At 49.4% G+C, this 15,960-nt stretch overlaps 1 protein-coding gene across 1 annotated transcript; it reads right to left on the bottom strand.

The window, feature by feature from the left end:
- Positions 1–1,835: 1,835 nt before the first annotated feature.
- On the bottom strand, positions 1,836–9,637 carry Haus3 (HAUS augmin like complex subunit 3). Its single transcript, XM_048364497.1, has 5 exons — positions 9,604–9,637; positions 7,417–8,471; positions 5,701–6,140; positions 3,206–3,434; positions 1,836–2,243 (listed from the first exon to the last, which is right to left on the bottom strand). The coding sequence occupies exons 2-5, from the start codon at positions 8,323–8,325 to the stop codon at positions 2,010–2,012; spliced, it is 1,812 nt and encodes a 603-aa protein (XP_048220454.1). The 5' UTR covers positions 8,326–8,471; positions 9,604–9,637; the 3' UTR covers positions 1,836–2,009.
- Between the last annotated feature and the right edge of the window lie 6,323 nt (positions 9,638–15,960).

Raw genomic sequence — 15,960 nt, 5'->3', positions numbered from 1 at the left:
CAAGCACTGCTGAAATCTGTCTTGCAAAAAACTTAGTCTCAGCACCCAGAACTCAACTTCTAAAATGAAAATAGCTACTCAATTTCTGACACTCTATACAGCTTAAGCAGGCCCTTTCAAAGTCTTTAAGTCTGCAGCAGGGAATCACAGAGAAATACACTGGAGCAGCCAAATTTTACTGTAGTCAAATAGGAGGTGACTTGACTATTTCATAGACAGGAACTTCCCTTCCCAAACCCAAGAAGATGACTGAAATTGCATACATAGTATAGAATCTATGATAACAGCCAGAACTGGCTGGGTGACTAACAAGACAGCAGAATACACAGAGATGCTCAGTGAAGAACAAATGGCTTCTATCCCGAGTGGGATGATTTGAGACTCCCTCACACGACTCAGAACCACATACATCTTAAAATAATTTTTTAGATTTTTCCATTTTCATTTTCAGACCACAACAGACCGAAGGTGACTACAACTTTAGAAAGCAAAACTCGGTGAGGGGAGAATTATTGTATTAATAAACTCAATGAACTTAAAATACTCATTGTATTGAAGTCAATAAAAGCTCAGATAAGGGGGAAACTACTGTATTAAAGTCAATGAACTTAAAATGCTAGTAACTCAAGTTTGGTACCTAACTACTCAAGAGAGACCTGAGTATCAAGGTTCAAAGCCAGCAGGCAGGAACAGGCATGGTTCTTATCTCCAATTGACCACCAAAAAGCCAGATGTGGAACTGTGGTTCCAGTAGGAAAACACTAGCCTAGAGTAAAAAATCTCAGAGACAGCACCCAAATCCTGAGTTCAATGATCTGAGTTCAAGGATCCACCCAGGACTGGAATATAAAAGAAGTAATCTTAAAAATGTCAACTCAAAGTTCTACAAGTATTTTAACTACTAATAGCAGGAAACTTCAATGCATAAATGAAGGATCTGATTGTATTAAAAACATTTACAGAAGAGAATGATGAAAAGAGAGACAATGATCAAGACACACTGTACTCATAACTTGACTTCTGGAATTGAAAACCCTTTGTGTAACTACTTAGGAAATTTTTAAAAAATGCATTCCTTGACCAATTTTATGTGTGTATACACATACATATGCACATATGTATTACATGTTTTCTACTTGTAAATGCAAATTTCCCAGAACTAAGTGCTACCAAGCAAACTAGACATAAAATAGCATGACAATCTTGAACAACATTTTATGAGGGAAAACCCAAACATATAGATTGAACATTCCTTATCTGAAATGCCTAGAACCAAATTTTGGAATATTCAAATTTTGGAATATTTGTGTAGAGACATCTTGGAGATGAAACCTAAGTCTACATCTGAAATTCCTTATGTCTCACATACACCTTATGCAATTAGGAATATAAGTACAAGTGCATTCTATTTCTGACCTGTCACATGTGGTTAGAATGGAATTTCCAGGGGCTGGGAATATGGCCTAGTGGCAAGAGAGCTTGCCTCATATACATGAAGCCCGGTGTTTAATTCCCCAGTACCACATATACGGAAAACGGCCAGAAGTGGCGCTGTGGCTCAAGTGGCAGACTGCTAGCCTTGAGCAAAAGGAAGCCAGGGACAGTGCTCAGGCCCTGAGTCCAAGGTCCAGGATTGGCCAAAAAAAAAAAAAGAATGGAATTTCCACTTGTGTTGTCTTGTAAGTGCTCAAAAAACTTCTAATTTTGGCTAGGCATGGTGGCATACGCCTGTAATCTCAGTACATGGGAGGTGGGAAACAGGAGGATGTCAAATTTCAAGGCCAGTCTGGGCTACAGAATAAGACCTTATCTCAAGAAAAAAAAAGTTTTTTCTGGAGTAATATGGATTTTCAGATTAGGGATGCTCAACTTCTATATATTTGAACCCACTAAAATGAAAAGATACATTGGCCTTGAATTTAAAAACAGAGTTATATTTATTACATATATTCTTCTTCTAATACATAAAACACTAAAACATAGCATATAAAGATTGTTTTCCGTAATTTTCAATCTTCAAGACCAACAACCTTCATCTTTGATTGGCTTTCTAAATTCTCCACAATATCTTTCAAATATTCTCCATCTTTTAAAAAATACACATATAATTCTCTTTCTATTTGATGCAATTTATTAGTTGCCAAAACTTTTCTTTTGGTCTTCACATCAGCAAGAATATCAGCAAGGACATGATTTAGCTTATTCAACTGGGATTCAACTTGGTAAAAGCGGTCCATTAATTCCTAAAAAAGTAAAGTAAAAACACTTTTATTCAATAATTTTATTAAAGGCAATTATAACTTAAAATATAATTTATGAGACTAAATGATTTTAAAACTATGCACAATCTAAGCAATAAAATGCAATTAGAAATGAGATTATAGGAATCTAATCATTATATAGCTCATTATCATGTATCAAATATGATCACTGTAAAATCACTTAGGATGCATCCTTGCACATCTCTACCTAAAATGAAGATGCATTCTGTTATCAGGAACATCATGTGACTATAGCCAAGTACTTTTTTTTTTTGGCTAGTCCTAGGCCGTGAACTCAGGGTCTGAGCACTGTCCCTGGCTTCTTTTTTGCTCAAGGCTAGTACTCTACCACTTGAGCCACAGCGCCACTTCTGGCCATTTTCTGTATATATGGTGCTGAGGAATCAAACCCAGGGCCTCATGTATACGAGGCAAGCACTCTTGCCACTAGGCCATATTCCCAGCCCCAAGCCAAGTACTTTTAAATAATGCTTTCTCATCATCATTGCTGATGCACAGTATGGCAAAATACAGTCAATTGTGAATCAAAAAATAAATTAGAGGCATTTAAAATCAAACATGCAGCTTTAAAAATACCATAACCATATTAATTGGGTTCCTCTTTGTCACTAGAGAGCTTGAACTGGGGATTACTCAATCAAGGCCTTTGCTCATAGCCAACACAACCACTTGAGCCACCCCTCCACTTTCAGGTTTTTGCTAGTTAAATGGAGACAAGAGTTGGACTGAATCTCATCCTTCTAATCTCAGCCTCCTAACTAGCCACTACTCTGCCCGGTTATAGGCTGAGAAGTGGTTTTGTGAATTTTTCTACCTGGGCTGGCCTCAAACTGACTTTCCCATATCAGTCTCCCAAGTAGTTAGAATTACACCTGTGAGCCACCAGCATCCAGCGTTATTGTTTAAAAAGTGTTTTTACCCACCTGATCACTAAGCAAAAGCTGATTTCCTCCTTGATACAAAGCATTACTGAGCACATCCACATCATTATTCACTTTGGACAGAAAGAAAAAATGTTCTTTAGTACACACTGCCAGTTGATCTTGTTCTACAGAGACATCTTTTTTCAATTTCTCAGCCACTTCTTCCAGATTTCCATGGGTAATAAACAACTCTTTTTTCTTGTTGTCTCCCTCTAAAAGTTGATAAAGCCTAAAATACATAAAGAAAAATTATAGGGAAAAATTCTCATTAGTGTAATTTAAAATTTACAACACTGTATATTGAGGCACTTACAGGGAAAACCAACAACTGAAAAACAGAAATGTGTGTGCTTCTAAAATAAAGCAAGCAAAACCATTTCAACTATGATTTCTGTACAGAAATACCTGAATTTGGATTTGGTGGCACATATTCTATAATCCTAACACTCAAAGCTGAAGCAGAAAGATTTTGAGTTCAAGGCTTGACTACACATTAAGTTTGAGGTCAATGAACACTGTCTTAAAAACAAAACGTACCAAGAAAAACAATTCCTAGTTTCTCCATCTTCTAGATGGATATCTTCTAGATATGAAATTAAACTACTTCAAAGTATTTACTGATACTCAAAAAAAAATTCTTCACAGAGTACCTACATAGCAAACAGCCATGTTCAAACCCCAGTGTAGCCAAAAAAGAAAAAGGATTCATACACAGGACAGCAGGTGAGGGTTTGGACAGTCTGAATACATAGGCCTGTGCTCTAGCATAAAAGAGCAGAGGCCTTAGGGAAATACCTAAGATGTCCCCTGAGGTATGGCTTCACTATTACATTCCTAATTTATATTAAATTACACAGAACTGTAGGCATTCACACAGTAAGACCAAAGAATACTCTTTTAGGGAAAAACAAAAGCATAATACCTACTTGCCTCTGATAATATAAAATAATTTCAAGTAGTGATGTTTATTTTCATTTAGACTGCGAGATATGTTTTGTTGTGAGGGAAAACTGCCTCTTGATACCACTCTGAAACAATGTTTTTGCAGTGGCTGGCAAATGAACAGAGGTCAGGAAAAACTGCAGTCGCTGATTTGATGGGATAGTAATGCTTGATTTTAGTGTGTTTTATCCGGCATTAAAAAAAAAATTCTTCACAGAATACATTTATGAGATGGTAGCAACAGCAATGCACTTGAAACCAAAGGCCTAGGTTCAAATAAATTCCTGACACTTAATTTCTATATTCAATACCTGACTATTTTATAAGACTCTGGTAGGATTAGAGAAACACTAAAGATGTAAACAATATGTAAATAATAAAGAGCTACTAAATGGCTGTAATATCAAGCTTTTGCTACTCCAATCTTGCCAGTTTGGGGTTGCTAAATTAAAATTTTGATGTCAAGGAGGAATGATGACTCATGTTCATAAATCCAGGCTACTTGGGAAGCCGAGCTTAGGGGGACTGCAGTTCAAAGTCAGTCTGGGGAAAAAAGCTTAAGAGACCTCACCTCAACCAATAAAAAGCTGGAGTTGGTAGTACACATTTATCACCTCAACAAAAGGATAAATGGGAGGATCATGGTGCAGGTGGCCTTAACAAAATGCAAGATGCTATATGAAAAGTAATTTAAAAGGGCTAAGAGCATGGCTCAAGTCGTAGGGCCCTCCCAAGAAGGAAACTTTGAGTTCACACTCCGCAGGACTACAGAGGCACACAGATCTTGATGTTTCACAAGACCATCCATACACTTCAACCATTATTAGCAGAAAAATCCACCTGCCTGCCTATAAGGGAAAAATCTGAAGCAATATAATCCATATAAATCTGACAAAAAGCATCTGCTCTTTCTTATTTGTGTGTAAGTTATAATAGACTACAGAATGGTTCAAGCCCAAAGCTGCCCAAAGCTGTGAATGTAACTATACAATTTCACAAGGTATCATTCACATACATCATCCTGTCGATGGCACTCTCAGAAATGAGGTAGCCCTAAATCCATACTCATCATTTTACTAATAACCAAGAAATCTAGTGAGAATCTATTCATTCTCTTCATTCTCCAATCCACTATCTATTCATTCCTCCAATCCACTAGCATCAACTTTAAAGTAGCTGCATTTACACTTAACATGAGTGGGAAGGGAGTACAAAATTTGAAAGGAAGCTGTGGCTCACACATATAATTCTAGCTACTCAAGAGTCTGAGATCTGAGGATTGGGGTTCAAAGCCAGACAGAAAAGTCCATGAGATTCTCCAATTACCCTGCAAAAATCTTGGAGAGTCTGCCTTGACTGAAAAAAACAAGTAGGAGGCAAAGGCCCCCCACTGGGAGTTCAAGTACCTGACTAGTACACGCACACTCGCGAGTGCATGCAAAACTGACCTAAATTGAAGTACAATTATTTTTTAAACCCACACAACTTCAATTTGAACTAATACTTCACAAAAACAAAGAAAAAATTACTAGAGATTTAATAAGCATACATACCGCTGAGTAGAATAATCATTGGTATCAATGGTATTCCTTGGATTTATTTGCTTAGAGACAGATGGATCTGTTAACATTTCTAATCGCTGGCAGAGCATCTTGTTTCTTTGACTAAGTTCTTGAACCAGATTCTCAACGTGCCGATATATGTCCCAATGTTTCCTCAATTCAATTTCGTAAGATAGTTGTACAAGTTCAAATGATGCCTTTTGCTTTATCAGCTGATTTAAAACTAACTCTTGTCTTTCTGTGTAATAATCTTGTTTAGCAATCTGCAGATCAAAATCTCCCTTTACAACTGGCATATTCAATAACTGGGCATTCTCTCTTACCACAGCAGGCAAACGTTTATCTTTTATATAAGTGATTTGCTCTTCAAGTTTCAGAATCTCACTGTTCAAGCTAGAAACTTTAGCATCCAAATTTTCTTTGTCAATGACCTACACAAAGAAAAACAATTACATTTCAAACTACAGGTTTAGACTAAGAATAGTTTTTAAATGATTTTTTTACTATTTTAGATGATCAGATGTTATGCTCAATGAAAATGAATTTCATATTAACATTAGCCCAAATTACAGTTTAAAAAGAAAAAAAATGGACTAAGACAAGATCAAAGCCAGCATGAATACTAAACCTTAGGGCCATACACACAAACACACACACAAATGGGTGCCCAAGACCTCATCACATTTGATTAATTCAGTCACAACACTAGCACCTTACTCACTGACAATGAATGAATGCTATTTTTCTTAAAAATTGTTCTCAGGGCTACAAGTGTAGCTCAGTTGTAGAGCCTCTGCTTGGCAAAGCACAAAGCTCTGCTTTTCAAACCCCAGTATCATTTAAAAAAAATCAATTTAAATAAATATATAGAAAAAAGTTATCTGTGGTAGATATTCTTCTAGTCTATTGGTTGATTTTAGTACACCAAATTACATCGAAAGTTTTTTATCTGTTGTAACTAACCTGATATAACTATATATATATATAAAACCTGATATACCCTGATATACTATAACCAGATATTAAGATCTAGGGCTGGGGATATAGCCTAGTGGCAAGAGTGCCTGCCTCGGATACACGAGGCCCTAGGTTCGATTCCCCAGCACCACATAAACAGAAAACGGCCAGAAGCGGCGCTGTGGCTCAAGTGGCAGAGTGCTAGCCTTGAGCAAAAGGAAGCCAGGGACAGTGCTCAGGCCCTGAGTCCAAGGCCCAGGACTGGCCAAAAAAATAAATAAATAAAAAAATAAAAAAAGATCTAGAGGTTACATTTTTACTTAACACACTTGCCATACATCCATACATTCTCAACAAAGAAAAGCCCCTGAACTTGGATGTTTCGCTTCATTAACACCATGCTAAGTCAGAGTAAACAAAGCAGGATATTCACAATCAAGAAATTTGTCTCTTTGCCATATATCATAAAAAGCGAATTCCAGTTTAGTCTAAAGTAATACAAATTTTAAATTCTGAATGCAAATTAAAATATTTTTGTTTAAAATAAACTACATAATGTGGTGGGAATTATAATCACTATGCTTTTCATTGAGAACCTATGGTATATAACGAATACATATCACAAATAAATACTAAACAGAAAAATAAAAATTATAATCAGATCTATATTTCTAAAGGGCTTTAGTAGAAATATTAAATCCTACATTTCTACAACAATTGGAATATGAATAGTCTCATTCACTTCTTTACCTTGCTTGTTAGGCTGTGAAGATTCTCCTCTGCCCATTTTATACTTGACTTCATGCTCAAATTACTTGTTTTCAAGTGAATTAACTGATGTTGAGCACAGATATATGCTAGCTGCAGCCTAGCCATCTCTAGTTGTCTCTCCTCAAGGATTTCTTGATTATCACAAATAGACGGTGTTTGTATATTTAAAAGTTGAAATTTTTCTTCATTTGAACTTTCAACCACTTCATGTATACCCTGAAAGAAGTGCTTTTTGGAGTATGAAGTTAACGCTGTTGTGCATTTCTCTTCCTGGCTTAGATATTTCTCCAAGGAAAATTGGGACAAAAACACCATTGGATTTGTACCTTGACCTAAATTAGAATGTCTAAAGAACATCATCAATTTATTAATTCCATCACCAAGGGCCTTAAGTTCACTACTGAGTTTAGCATTCCTAACATTTAAAAGTCCTTGACTTTGCTTCAGCTTCTTAGTGGCTTCTTCTTGTTTAGCATTTAATCTCAGAGATGTGTGGCTATTTACTGAAGTCATCAACTGGCACTTATTACGGCGCTGAATCTTTAGGTTCTTTAGTTTCTGCAGAGTTTGAACTTCATCCTCTAATTTCTCTAGTTCTTTGTCATCCAGTCTAGGTGTCTTCAAATAAAAAGTTTTACAAGTTTTAAGAACTTCTTCCAATGCTGACCCTTCCAGGATAGGCTTGCCTGATTTTTGAAGAACGCTAAAGGCTTCCAATTCTTTTTCTGACAAAACGTTTTGTTCATTCACATTCCCACAAAACCATCTCAAAAATGACTCATCTTCCACATTCTCAAACAGCCAGTCAAAATCTTCTCCATTAAGAATATCAGCTTTGAGATAACCAATTTTCCTTAATGTTTCCACAAACTCATTTCCACAACTCATGGTTTAACTACCTCCGTTTCTTGTAGCTGATAGGGGTTTATGGTATTGATTTTTAGACAATAAATCAAAATATAAACATACCTAATGTTTACACTAAGTCCACAGAAAAAGGGGAAACTGATGTAAGAATCTTTTAATGATTCCTCCTGGAGTGGGGAGAGGGAAGAAAACAAACATTAGACCACAAGGCAATGTTTTTTTTTAAAGATACAGATAAATGACACATGATGAGCAATAGCTGCACTGTCCGGTGAAGATAAAGCAAGACATCTGTTTCGGCTATTTCTCAGAAAATCACAACAGTAATGAGAAACTAACAATAAAGTCTAAAGTCTCTTTTCCAAAGATAAAACTGTTTAAGAACACACTGCGTTTTATAGAAAGAGTTATTTTTAACCCAGAGTAAACGGGCTGAAACCAACCCACGTCATCACCATGCGCCTAAGCACTCAGCAGCAAGAAAACACAAGTCGACGGGGAAGTTTCGGTGGCCTTCGCCAAGCTCGCAAGGCTCTACCTGGTGACTTCGGAGCCAGTCACCCCGTGAGAACATTCCAGCATCTACTCTTCTCAAGGAGCGCGCAGCTCCACGGCCCGCGAGCGACGTGGGCCGAGCGGAGGCCGGCGGGGCCCGAGCGCACCACGCGGTTTTACTTTGGTCTGGGGTTCGATCCCCGGATGTCGCCGGCGCTCCAGAGAGTGAAACACGGAACCACAAATGCCACTGAACCGCGGCTGGAAAGGCCGCAGCCCGAGGCCGGGCGGCGCGGAGGGCGCCCCGCGCCTTCCCCCGCGCCCCCGGGGCCCCTCCGCAGGGCCCGCCCCGGGGGCCCGCCGCCCGGCCCGCCCGACGGCCGCGCCTCGCCGAGCGCCCCCGCCCGGCCCCGCCCGCGCCTCACCGAACGCCCCCGCCGCGGCCCGCCCGGCGCCCCCGGACCTCCGGCCGCGCCTCACCGAACGCCCCCGCCCGGCCCGCCCGGCGCCCCCGGACCTCCGGCCGCGCCTCACCGAGCGCCCCCGGCCCGCCCCGCCCGGGACCCCGGCCGCGCCTCACCGAACGCCCCCGGCCCGCCCCGCCCGGGACCCCGGCCCGCGCCTCACCGAACGCCCCCGGCCCGGGACCCCGGCCGCGCCTCACCGAACGCCCCTGCCCCGGGCTCGCGGCCGCCCCTCCCCCAGCGCCCCCCGCCCTCCCCCTCCGCGTTATTCGCACGCCCGAGAGCAGCAGTAGAAGGGAGCGGGGAGAGGAGGCGGCCCCGCGGCCCCGCAGCGTCTCACCTGCCGCCGCGCCGGCCCGCACCCTCACAGAGCGCGCCAACCGCGCGCCTCGCGGGGACTGACGGGAGGGCAGCGAGGCGCGCACGCGCAGTGGGGGCCGGGGTGTCCGGCGTCACGGCGGGGACTGCGCGCTCGGGAGGCCGGAGGGGGTGGGGCCTGGTTTGAGGACTCCGCGGCTCGTCCCCACTGAAGCTCGGCGATTGGCTTTCCTGCGTGAGGTCCCGCCCCAGGCCCCGCCCCCAGGCCCCGGGCAGGAGAGCGATGATTGGCTCCTTCTCTCGAAGTCCCGCCCTTGCTCCGGCGCGCCCCCCCCCGCCGGCGTGCGGGGCCGGCGGCGGGTCGCCGCCCCGTGGCCTTCGGCGCCGCTCGGGGCGGGCTTCGGCCTCTCGACGTCTCCAGAGCACGGAGATCCTGAGGCCCCGGCACGCCGGCCGGCCGCTCGGCCTTCCTCTGGGAGTCTGCGTGGTGCCCGTAAGGGGGCAGCGCACCGACTGCCCGGGTCCTGCGCCCGGCCGCGGCGCTGGGCCCCTGCGAAGGGTCAGTGGCGGCGGCTGGCCCTGACACCGTTCACGACGGCTCTGACTTCGCAGAAGCCCCGAGGTCCGGAGCCCTCACCGACGCGCAAGCCGAAGCAGATTTTCCCACCGTGCCTCTGTGGGATCCTGGGGGCCCGAGGGGCGGGACCACAGGGCGGGGCCACGGGGGCAGGACCACGGGGGCGGGGCCACGGTGCGGGACCAGGAGGGGCAGGACCACGGGGGCGGGGCCACGGGGGCAGGGTCACAGGGGCGGGACCACGGGGGCAGGGATACAGGGGGAGGACCAGGAGGGGCAGGACAGGCCACAGGGGCAGGACCAGGAGGGGCAGGGCCACAGGGGCAGGACGGACCACAGGGGCAGGACCAGGAGGAGCAGGACTAGGAGGGGCAGGACGAACCACAGGGACAGGGCCACAGAGTCAGGACCACAGGGGTAGGACCAGGAGATCTCTGGCACTGAGGCTGGAGATGGGAGGCACAGGACAGAGATGGAGTTGAGCAGTGGATTTGGCAAGAGGAAGCAGTGGCTGTTCCTTCAAGAAATTTTGCTGAAAGGGGAGGGAAGGAAGGAAGGAAGGAAGGAGGACACAAGATCTGGGGGTGGGAATGCAGGACCGGGCAAGAGGAGATTTGACTTTGTTTTGTTTTAAAATGGGAGGAGCTTGTGGATATTTATAGACTTCTTAGGAGGAACTCAAAGGAGACAGAGTTAGAGATGCCAGAAAGAGGAGGCCACTCACAGAAGCAGGTCCTCCAGAGCAGGAGGTGTAGTACCTGGCCCCAGAGGCTTCCTGGACATCACCCACTTTTCTTAGTGACTCCTGGGTGGTTTCCTAGCCCACAAACTGTCCCACTGACTTTTGAGTTGACCACAGTTATCCTAGTTGAGACTCAAGAGGCTGAGATCTGAGGTTCACAGTGTGAAACCAGCCCGAGATCGTAAAGTCCCCATGAGATTCTTATCTCCAATTATTTACTCAAGAAACAGGAAGCAGAGCTGTGGCTCAAAGGGATAGTGCACTAGTCTTGAGCAAAAGACCTCAGGGACAGTACCCAAGCCCTGAGTTCAAGCCCCATGGCCGACAAAAAGAAAGCCATAAAAGTATGAAGAAGGGGCTGGGAATATGGACTAGTGGTAGAGTGCTCGCCTCGTATACATGAAGCCCTGGGTTCGAATCCTCAGCACCACATATACGGAAAAAGCCAAAGTGGCGCTGTGGCTCAAGTGGTAGAGCCTTGAGCAAAAAGAAGCCAGGGACCATACTCAGGCCCTGAGTTCAAGGCCCAGGACTGGCAAAAAAAAAAAGTATGAAGCAAAAGTTAAAAGTGTTAGTTCCACAAAGGATTAAACTGTACAGAGCTGGAAAATTTCCTTGATGTTACATGTGGAATTTAACAGAGCAAATATATATCACACTTCTTTCTAAGACAAGCTTTCTTTCTTTTGATCAAAATCAATTGGAGTTTAAATGTAGTCAAATGATAGAGGACTGGTAATCCTAGCTACTCAGGAGGCTGAGGTCTTTGTATCATGATTTGAAGCCAGCCCTGCCAGTATAATCTGTGAGACTCTTATTTCCAATTAAGCACCCAAAACAGCCAGAAGTGGAAGCTGTGGCTCAAGCAGTAGAGCTAGGCTGCCCTTAAGCTCAAAAGCTCAAAAGCTCAGAGACAGCACTCAGGATGCAGCCTACGTTCAAGCTCCAGAACTATAATGTATGTGCACACACGCGTGTGCGAGCGAGCATACACACACACACATAGTTACAGGGAACCCAGGAACTAATCCACCCGGAGCAAGCCTGTGAGACTACAATGAGCCAACTACTAGATGTCAACACTGGCGTGTGGGAAGGAGTGCTATTCCTATTTGCCTTTTACCCTTCCTAGAAGCTGGTTTCCTCCTAATATTAACAAGTGTGTGTTTGATGATGACTTTTAAGACCTTTTTTTTTTTTTTTTGGCCAGTCCTGGGCCTTGGACTCAGGGCCTGAGCACTGTCCCTGGCTTCTTCCCGCTCAAGGCTAGCACTCTGCCACTTGAGCCACAACGCCGCTTCTGGCCGTTTTCTGTATATGTGGTGCTGGGGAATCGAACCTAGGGCCTCGTGTATCCGAGGCAGGCACTCTTGCCACTAGGCTATATCCCCAGCCCCACTTTTAAGACCTTTTTTAAAAAATTTACATCGGTTTGTGACGCTGAAGATGGTTTTCAGGTGCTATTTTTAACTTCTTGTAAAGGTGAGGTACAGAAGTTAGATGCCATTTTAATGGAGGTGCTGGGGGCTCTTGCCACGCAATAGGGAATGGGAGTGTTTCTAAGCTGGGAATGACACTCAGATGTATGTTCAAAACTTGATTCTGCAGCTACAGAGGTAACCAAAGGCGGAGGAGTGAGCCGGAACAAAACCAGCCAGGAATGTAAGGCGAAAGGGCAGAGGAGCTGCAGGACCCTGGCGTAAGCAGCCAGACAGATGTGTCTGGGAGGCGTCCAGCTCCCCTGCGGCACCTGCTGCTCGTGCTGGATGCCCCGGGGTTCACCGCTGAGGTCCGTCGGGCGCTGAGCTGAAGGCGTCCCCGACGCCGGCTCTGCTGGCCGCTGCACCTCCCCCTGCGGCGGAGGGCGGGCGGAGGGCGGGCCAGCCCTTGCGATGCCTTCAGTGGCCGGCCACTGTGAGGAGCGCCTGGGCAAGGTCCGCCCGTCCCGTCCCTCTCTGCCCTGGGAGCCCCGCACTCCAGCTGGAGTCGGGGCGGACACATGGGCCGGCCTGCGGAGCAGCCTCGCTCGAGCTCCGTGCTCGCTGCTCGCGCTCCGGGGGAGAGCTGCAGCTGTCTTCTGGAGCTCCTGTCTCCTTAGTCTTTGAGGTGGGAGAAGAACTCGGGCCTTCCCAGGACCCCGGGGTGGCAGGAGGGAGGAGCGAGAGTGCTCACCATCAGCCATGTGACTGCGCTAGCGCTGCCCCCACCTCAGGGGTGAGAGCTTGGCTCAGCACCACCAGGACCCGGGGCAGGGGAGGGGGCTCTGCGGGTGGAAGGAGCAGGTCCAGAAGCCCGGCAGTGCTGGGCAGCCAAGGGAGAGAAGTGTCCGGAACAGGGCCTCAGACAAGCTGAGGGGGCTGTGGCCGCAAGAAAGTGGGGTGCTGCTGAGAACCGCTGCGGCTCCCAGCCATCTCCGTGCTGAGCCCCGGGGCTGGTGTGCCCCAGCCGCGGCCTGGAGATTGGGGTAAGGAGGACGAGCCCCGTGCAGAGGCCCTGCCAGCGACCCGCTCAGCCTAGCCCAGCACCGTGTGGTGGCTGTAATCCCAGCACAAACGTGACAGAAAGGGACCCAGAGGGCCCGGGGCCCAGCCAGGAGATCCACGCGGAGGTGAGGCCAAGGGCAGGGCAAGGCAGGGGATGGGGACCCAGAGGAGGAGGGGGAGGGGGAGGGCAGAGCGGCTGCGGGGCGCCCTGGCTGCCTGCAGTGGGCGAGGGCTGGGACGGGCCGCCTGGGAGCGGGCTGGGAGGGGGCTGGGAGGGGCGGGTCTCCATCCGCCACCCTCCGCCTCGGGCCGGTGACTGGGGAAGAAGTACCTTCTGTGCCCCCGGTGTAGGACGCCGCTCTGTGATTAGCATGGACCTCCCCCGGCGCCCACCGCTTCCGGTAGGAAGTGCTAGCAACAGAGATTTTGAAACACTCTATTTGTGTTCCCATTAGAATTGCCTTCCCTCGTGAGTGCCCCCCTCAAAGGCCCCTAAGGCCCCCCGTGGGGCTCACCTCGGCTCAGAATGCAGACTCACATCACGTGTGGAAGTGGAGAGGACTAGGATGCTTCCTGGAGGCCCCCAATTCCTCTCCCACAGGCCCCCCCCCCAAACCTGGCAGCAGGTCCCAGGCTGAGCAGCTGTCATGGGCCCCACGTGGGGGCGCCCCGCATGAGGTCTCTGAGTCCTCATCCATCACCCCTGTAGTTCTCGCGGTGGCGCGCTCCCCCAGTGTCGCAGGGCGTGCACCCGGCCACGTCGCCCTCTGCGGGGCAGGTCCTGAGCGTGGGCAGCGGGGACCGCGTCTGGCTTAACCTAGGGTCGCCGAGGACCAGGGAGGGACCAGAGCCAGCAGCCTCCGTGCGAAGACGGCACAGCACAGCACCCTGTGAGGGGCAAGCTGACTTCGGCCCGGCTGCGTCCAGCCCAGCCCAGGGCCAGCGGTCACGGCACCCGCGGGCGGGCGGGCGGGCGAGGGGAGGCGGCTCTCTCAACTCCCACCTGCACTTGACCCGAGGGGTGACTGGAGACCCGGGAGAGGCTGGGCCCTCTCAGAACGCAGAGCCTGCGGACAGGGCGGTGTGGGCCCGTGACCAGGGCTGGGCTTCCAGAGGCGCTCCTGAGCTCAGGCCCTCCGGCCGAGGCTGAGGGGAGGGTACAAGGCAGCATGATGGAAAGAACTGGAAGCCAGAGGTCGAGGTATAAAAATCTGTATTTATATTACAATGACAGATTGACACAGCACAACCTCGCCCCGTGGACAGGTGGGGGCGTCACTCCGCAGCTCAGGTCTGATCACACGCCAGGCCCCACGGGGCCCCAGACTCTGGCACGGAACCTGCCCTAGTGCCCTCATTAGGGGTCTGGGGCCACCTGCTGGCCTGGCGTGACACCCGGGTAGGGGGGCTGGAGCCGGGGTGGAGGGGTGCCAGCTAGCTGACCCCCAGGAGGGGGGGAACGGGGGAGGGGACACAGTTTGGTTCCGGGCTCGGTCCACCCAGGGTCACAGGCTCAAGAACGTTGCCGTGCCCGGGGATGGGACCGCAGACCCGGGGACCGGGCCCCGGTGGGGCCCGCGCCCCCTGCAGTGCCCCCTCCCGGCCAGCCGGGCCCGCGGAGGGGCGCGGCCTGGCCTGGGCTCCCGGACTCGGCCGCCCGGCACCACGTGGCCACAGATGAAGGGCGCCGGCCGTGGCCACACCACAGCAGGCCCGCTCTGACCCCGTGGCCGCCGCGCCGGGCAGCTGGTGCACGTGGGGGGGAGGGGAGGAGGAAGGGGGCGGGCCTCTTAGCACCAGCCCCGCCCCGCAGACCGGCCGCCGCCTCCCGGCCGCCGAGGGGGGCTGATGAGACCCACCCTGCCGTCGGGGGCCACGCCTGACCAGGCCACGGCCCACGGAGCTGGGAGCTGCTCTGGGTTCGGTTCTGCCAGGCAGCGGGAGGCAACGGATGGTTTCAGAATTGTGACTCGGAGGCAAGCCCCGAACACAGACCGGGCACGCAAATAAGCGCTCCGACAGACAGACGCCCCCTTCCCCGGCACTGCACCCCAGACGGAGGGAAGAAGCAGACAGCGCGGCTCCGCAGGAAGTCGGGCATCCTCTCCCGCTCCACAGCCCCCCACCTGCGGGCCCCTCACCCCTCCATCCCGAGCCCCCACGGGGCGGCTCAGCGGCAGCGCGGTGTCCAAGGAGCCTGTGCCTCCGCGGCCCCCACCTCGGGGGTCCGTCAGTCACCACGGCGGAGATCAAGTTTGGGACTTTGTCGCAAGCGCCCCGAGACGGGCGAGGAGCTGCGCGACCTCAGCACCGCTGCGTGCTGCCCACCGGGAAAGGTCTGCAGGAACGACAGGCCGGCGGGAGCCTGCACCCCGTGCAGGGGTGAACACGGCTGTGTTCACCGCCGCCAACCGCCGACACCCCGATCCAGCCTCAAGAAGAGGGGCTCCCGCTGAGTCACAGGCTCCCGAGGCGCCGCCACCGGGCCGGGCCACGGGCCCCCCTCAGAAGGCAGCCACACTGCCCCCCCCACCCCCGGGGGGGGGCGGATGTGTCACTGAGGCGGCGCAGCTGCTG

Source organism: Perognathus longimembris, chromosome 16 (assembly GCF_023159225.1).
Source record: "Perognathus longimembris pacificus isolate PPM17 chromosome 16, ASM2315922v1, whole genome shotgun sequence".
In the NCBI taxonomy this organism is placed as follows: domain Eukaryota; kingdom Metazoa; phylum Chordata; class Mammalia; order Rodentia; family Heteromyidae; genus Perognathus; species Perognathus longimembris.
The sequence above is the reverse complement of the archived record's forward strand: the minus strand, read 5'-3'. Positions and strand labels throughout refer to the sequence as shown.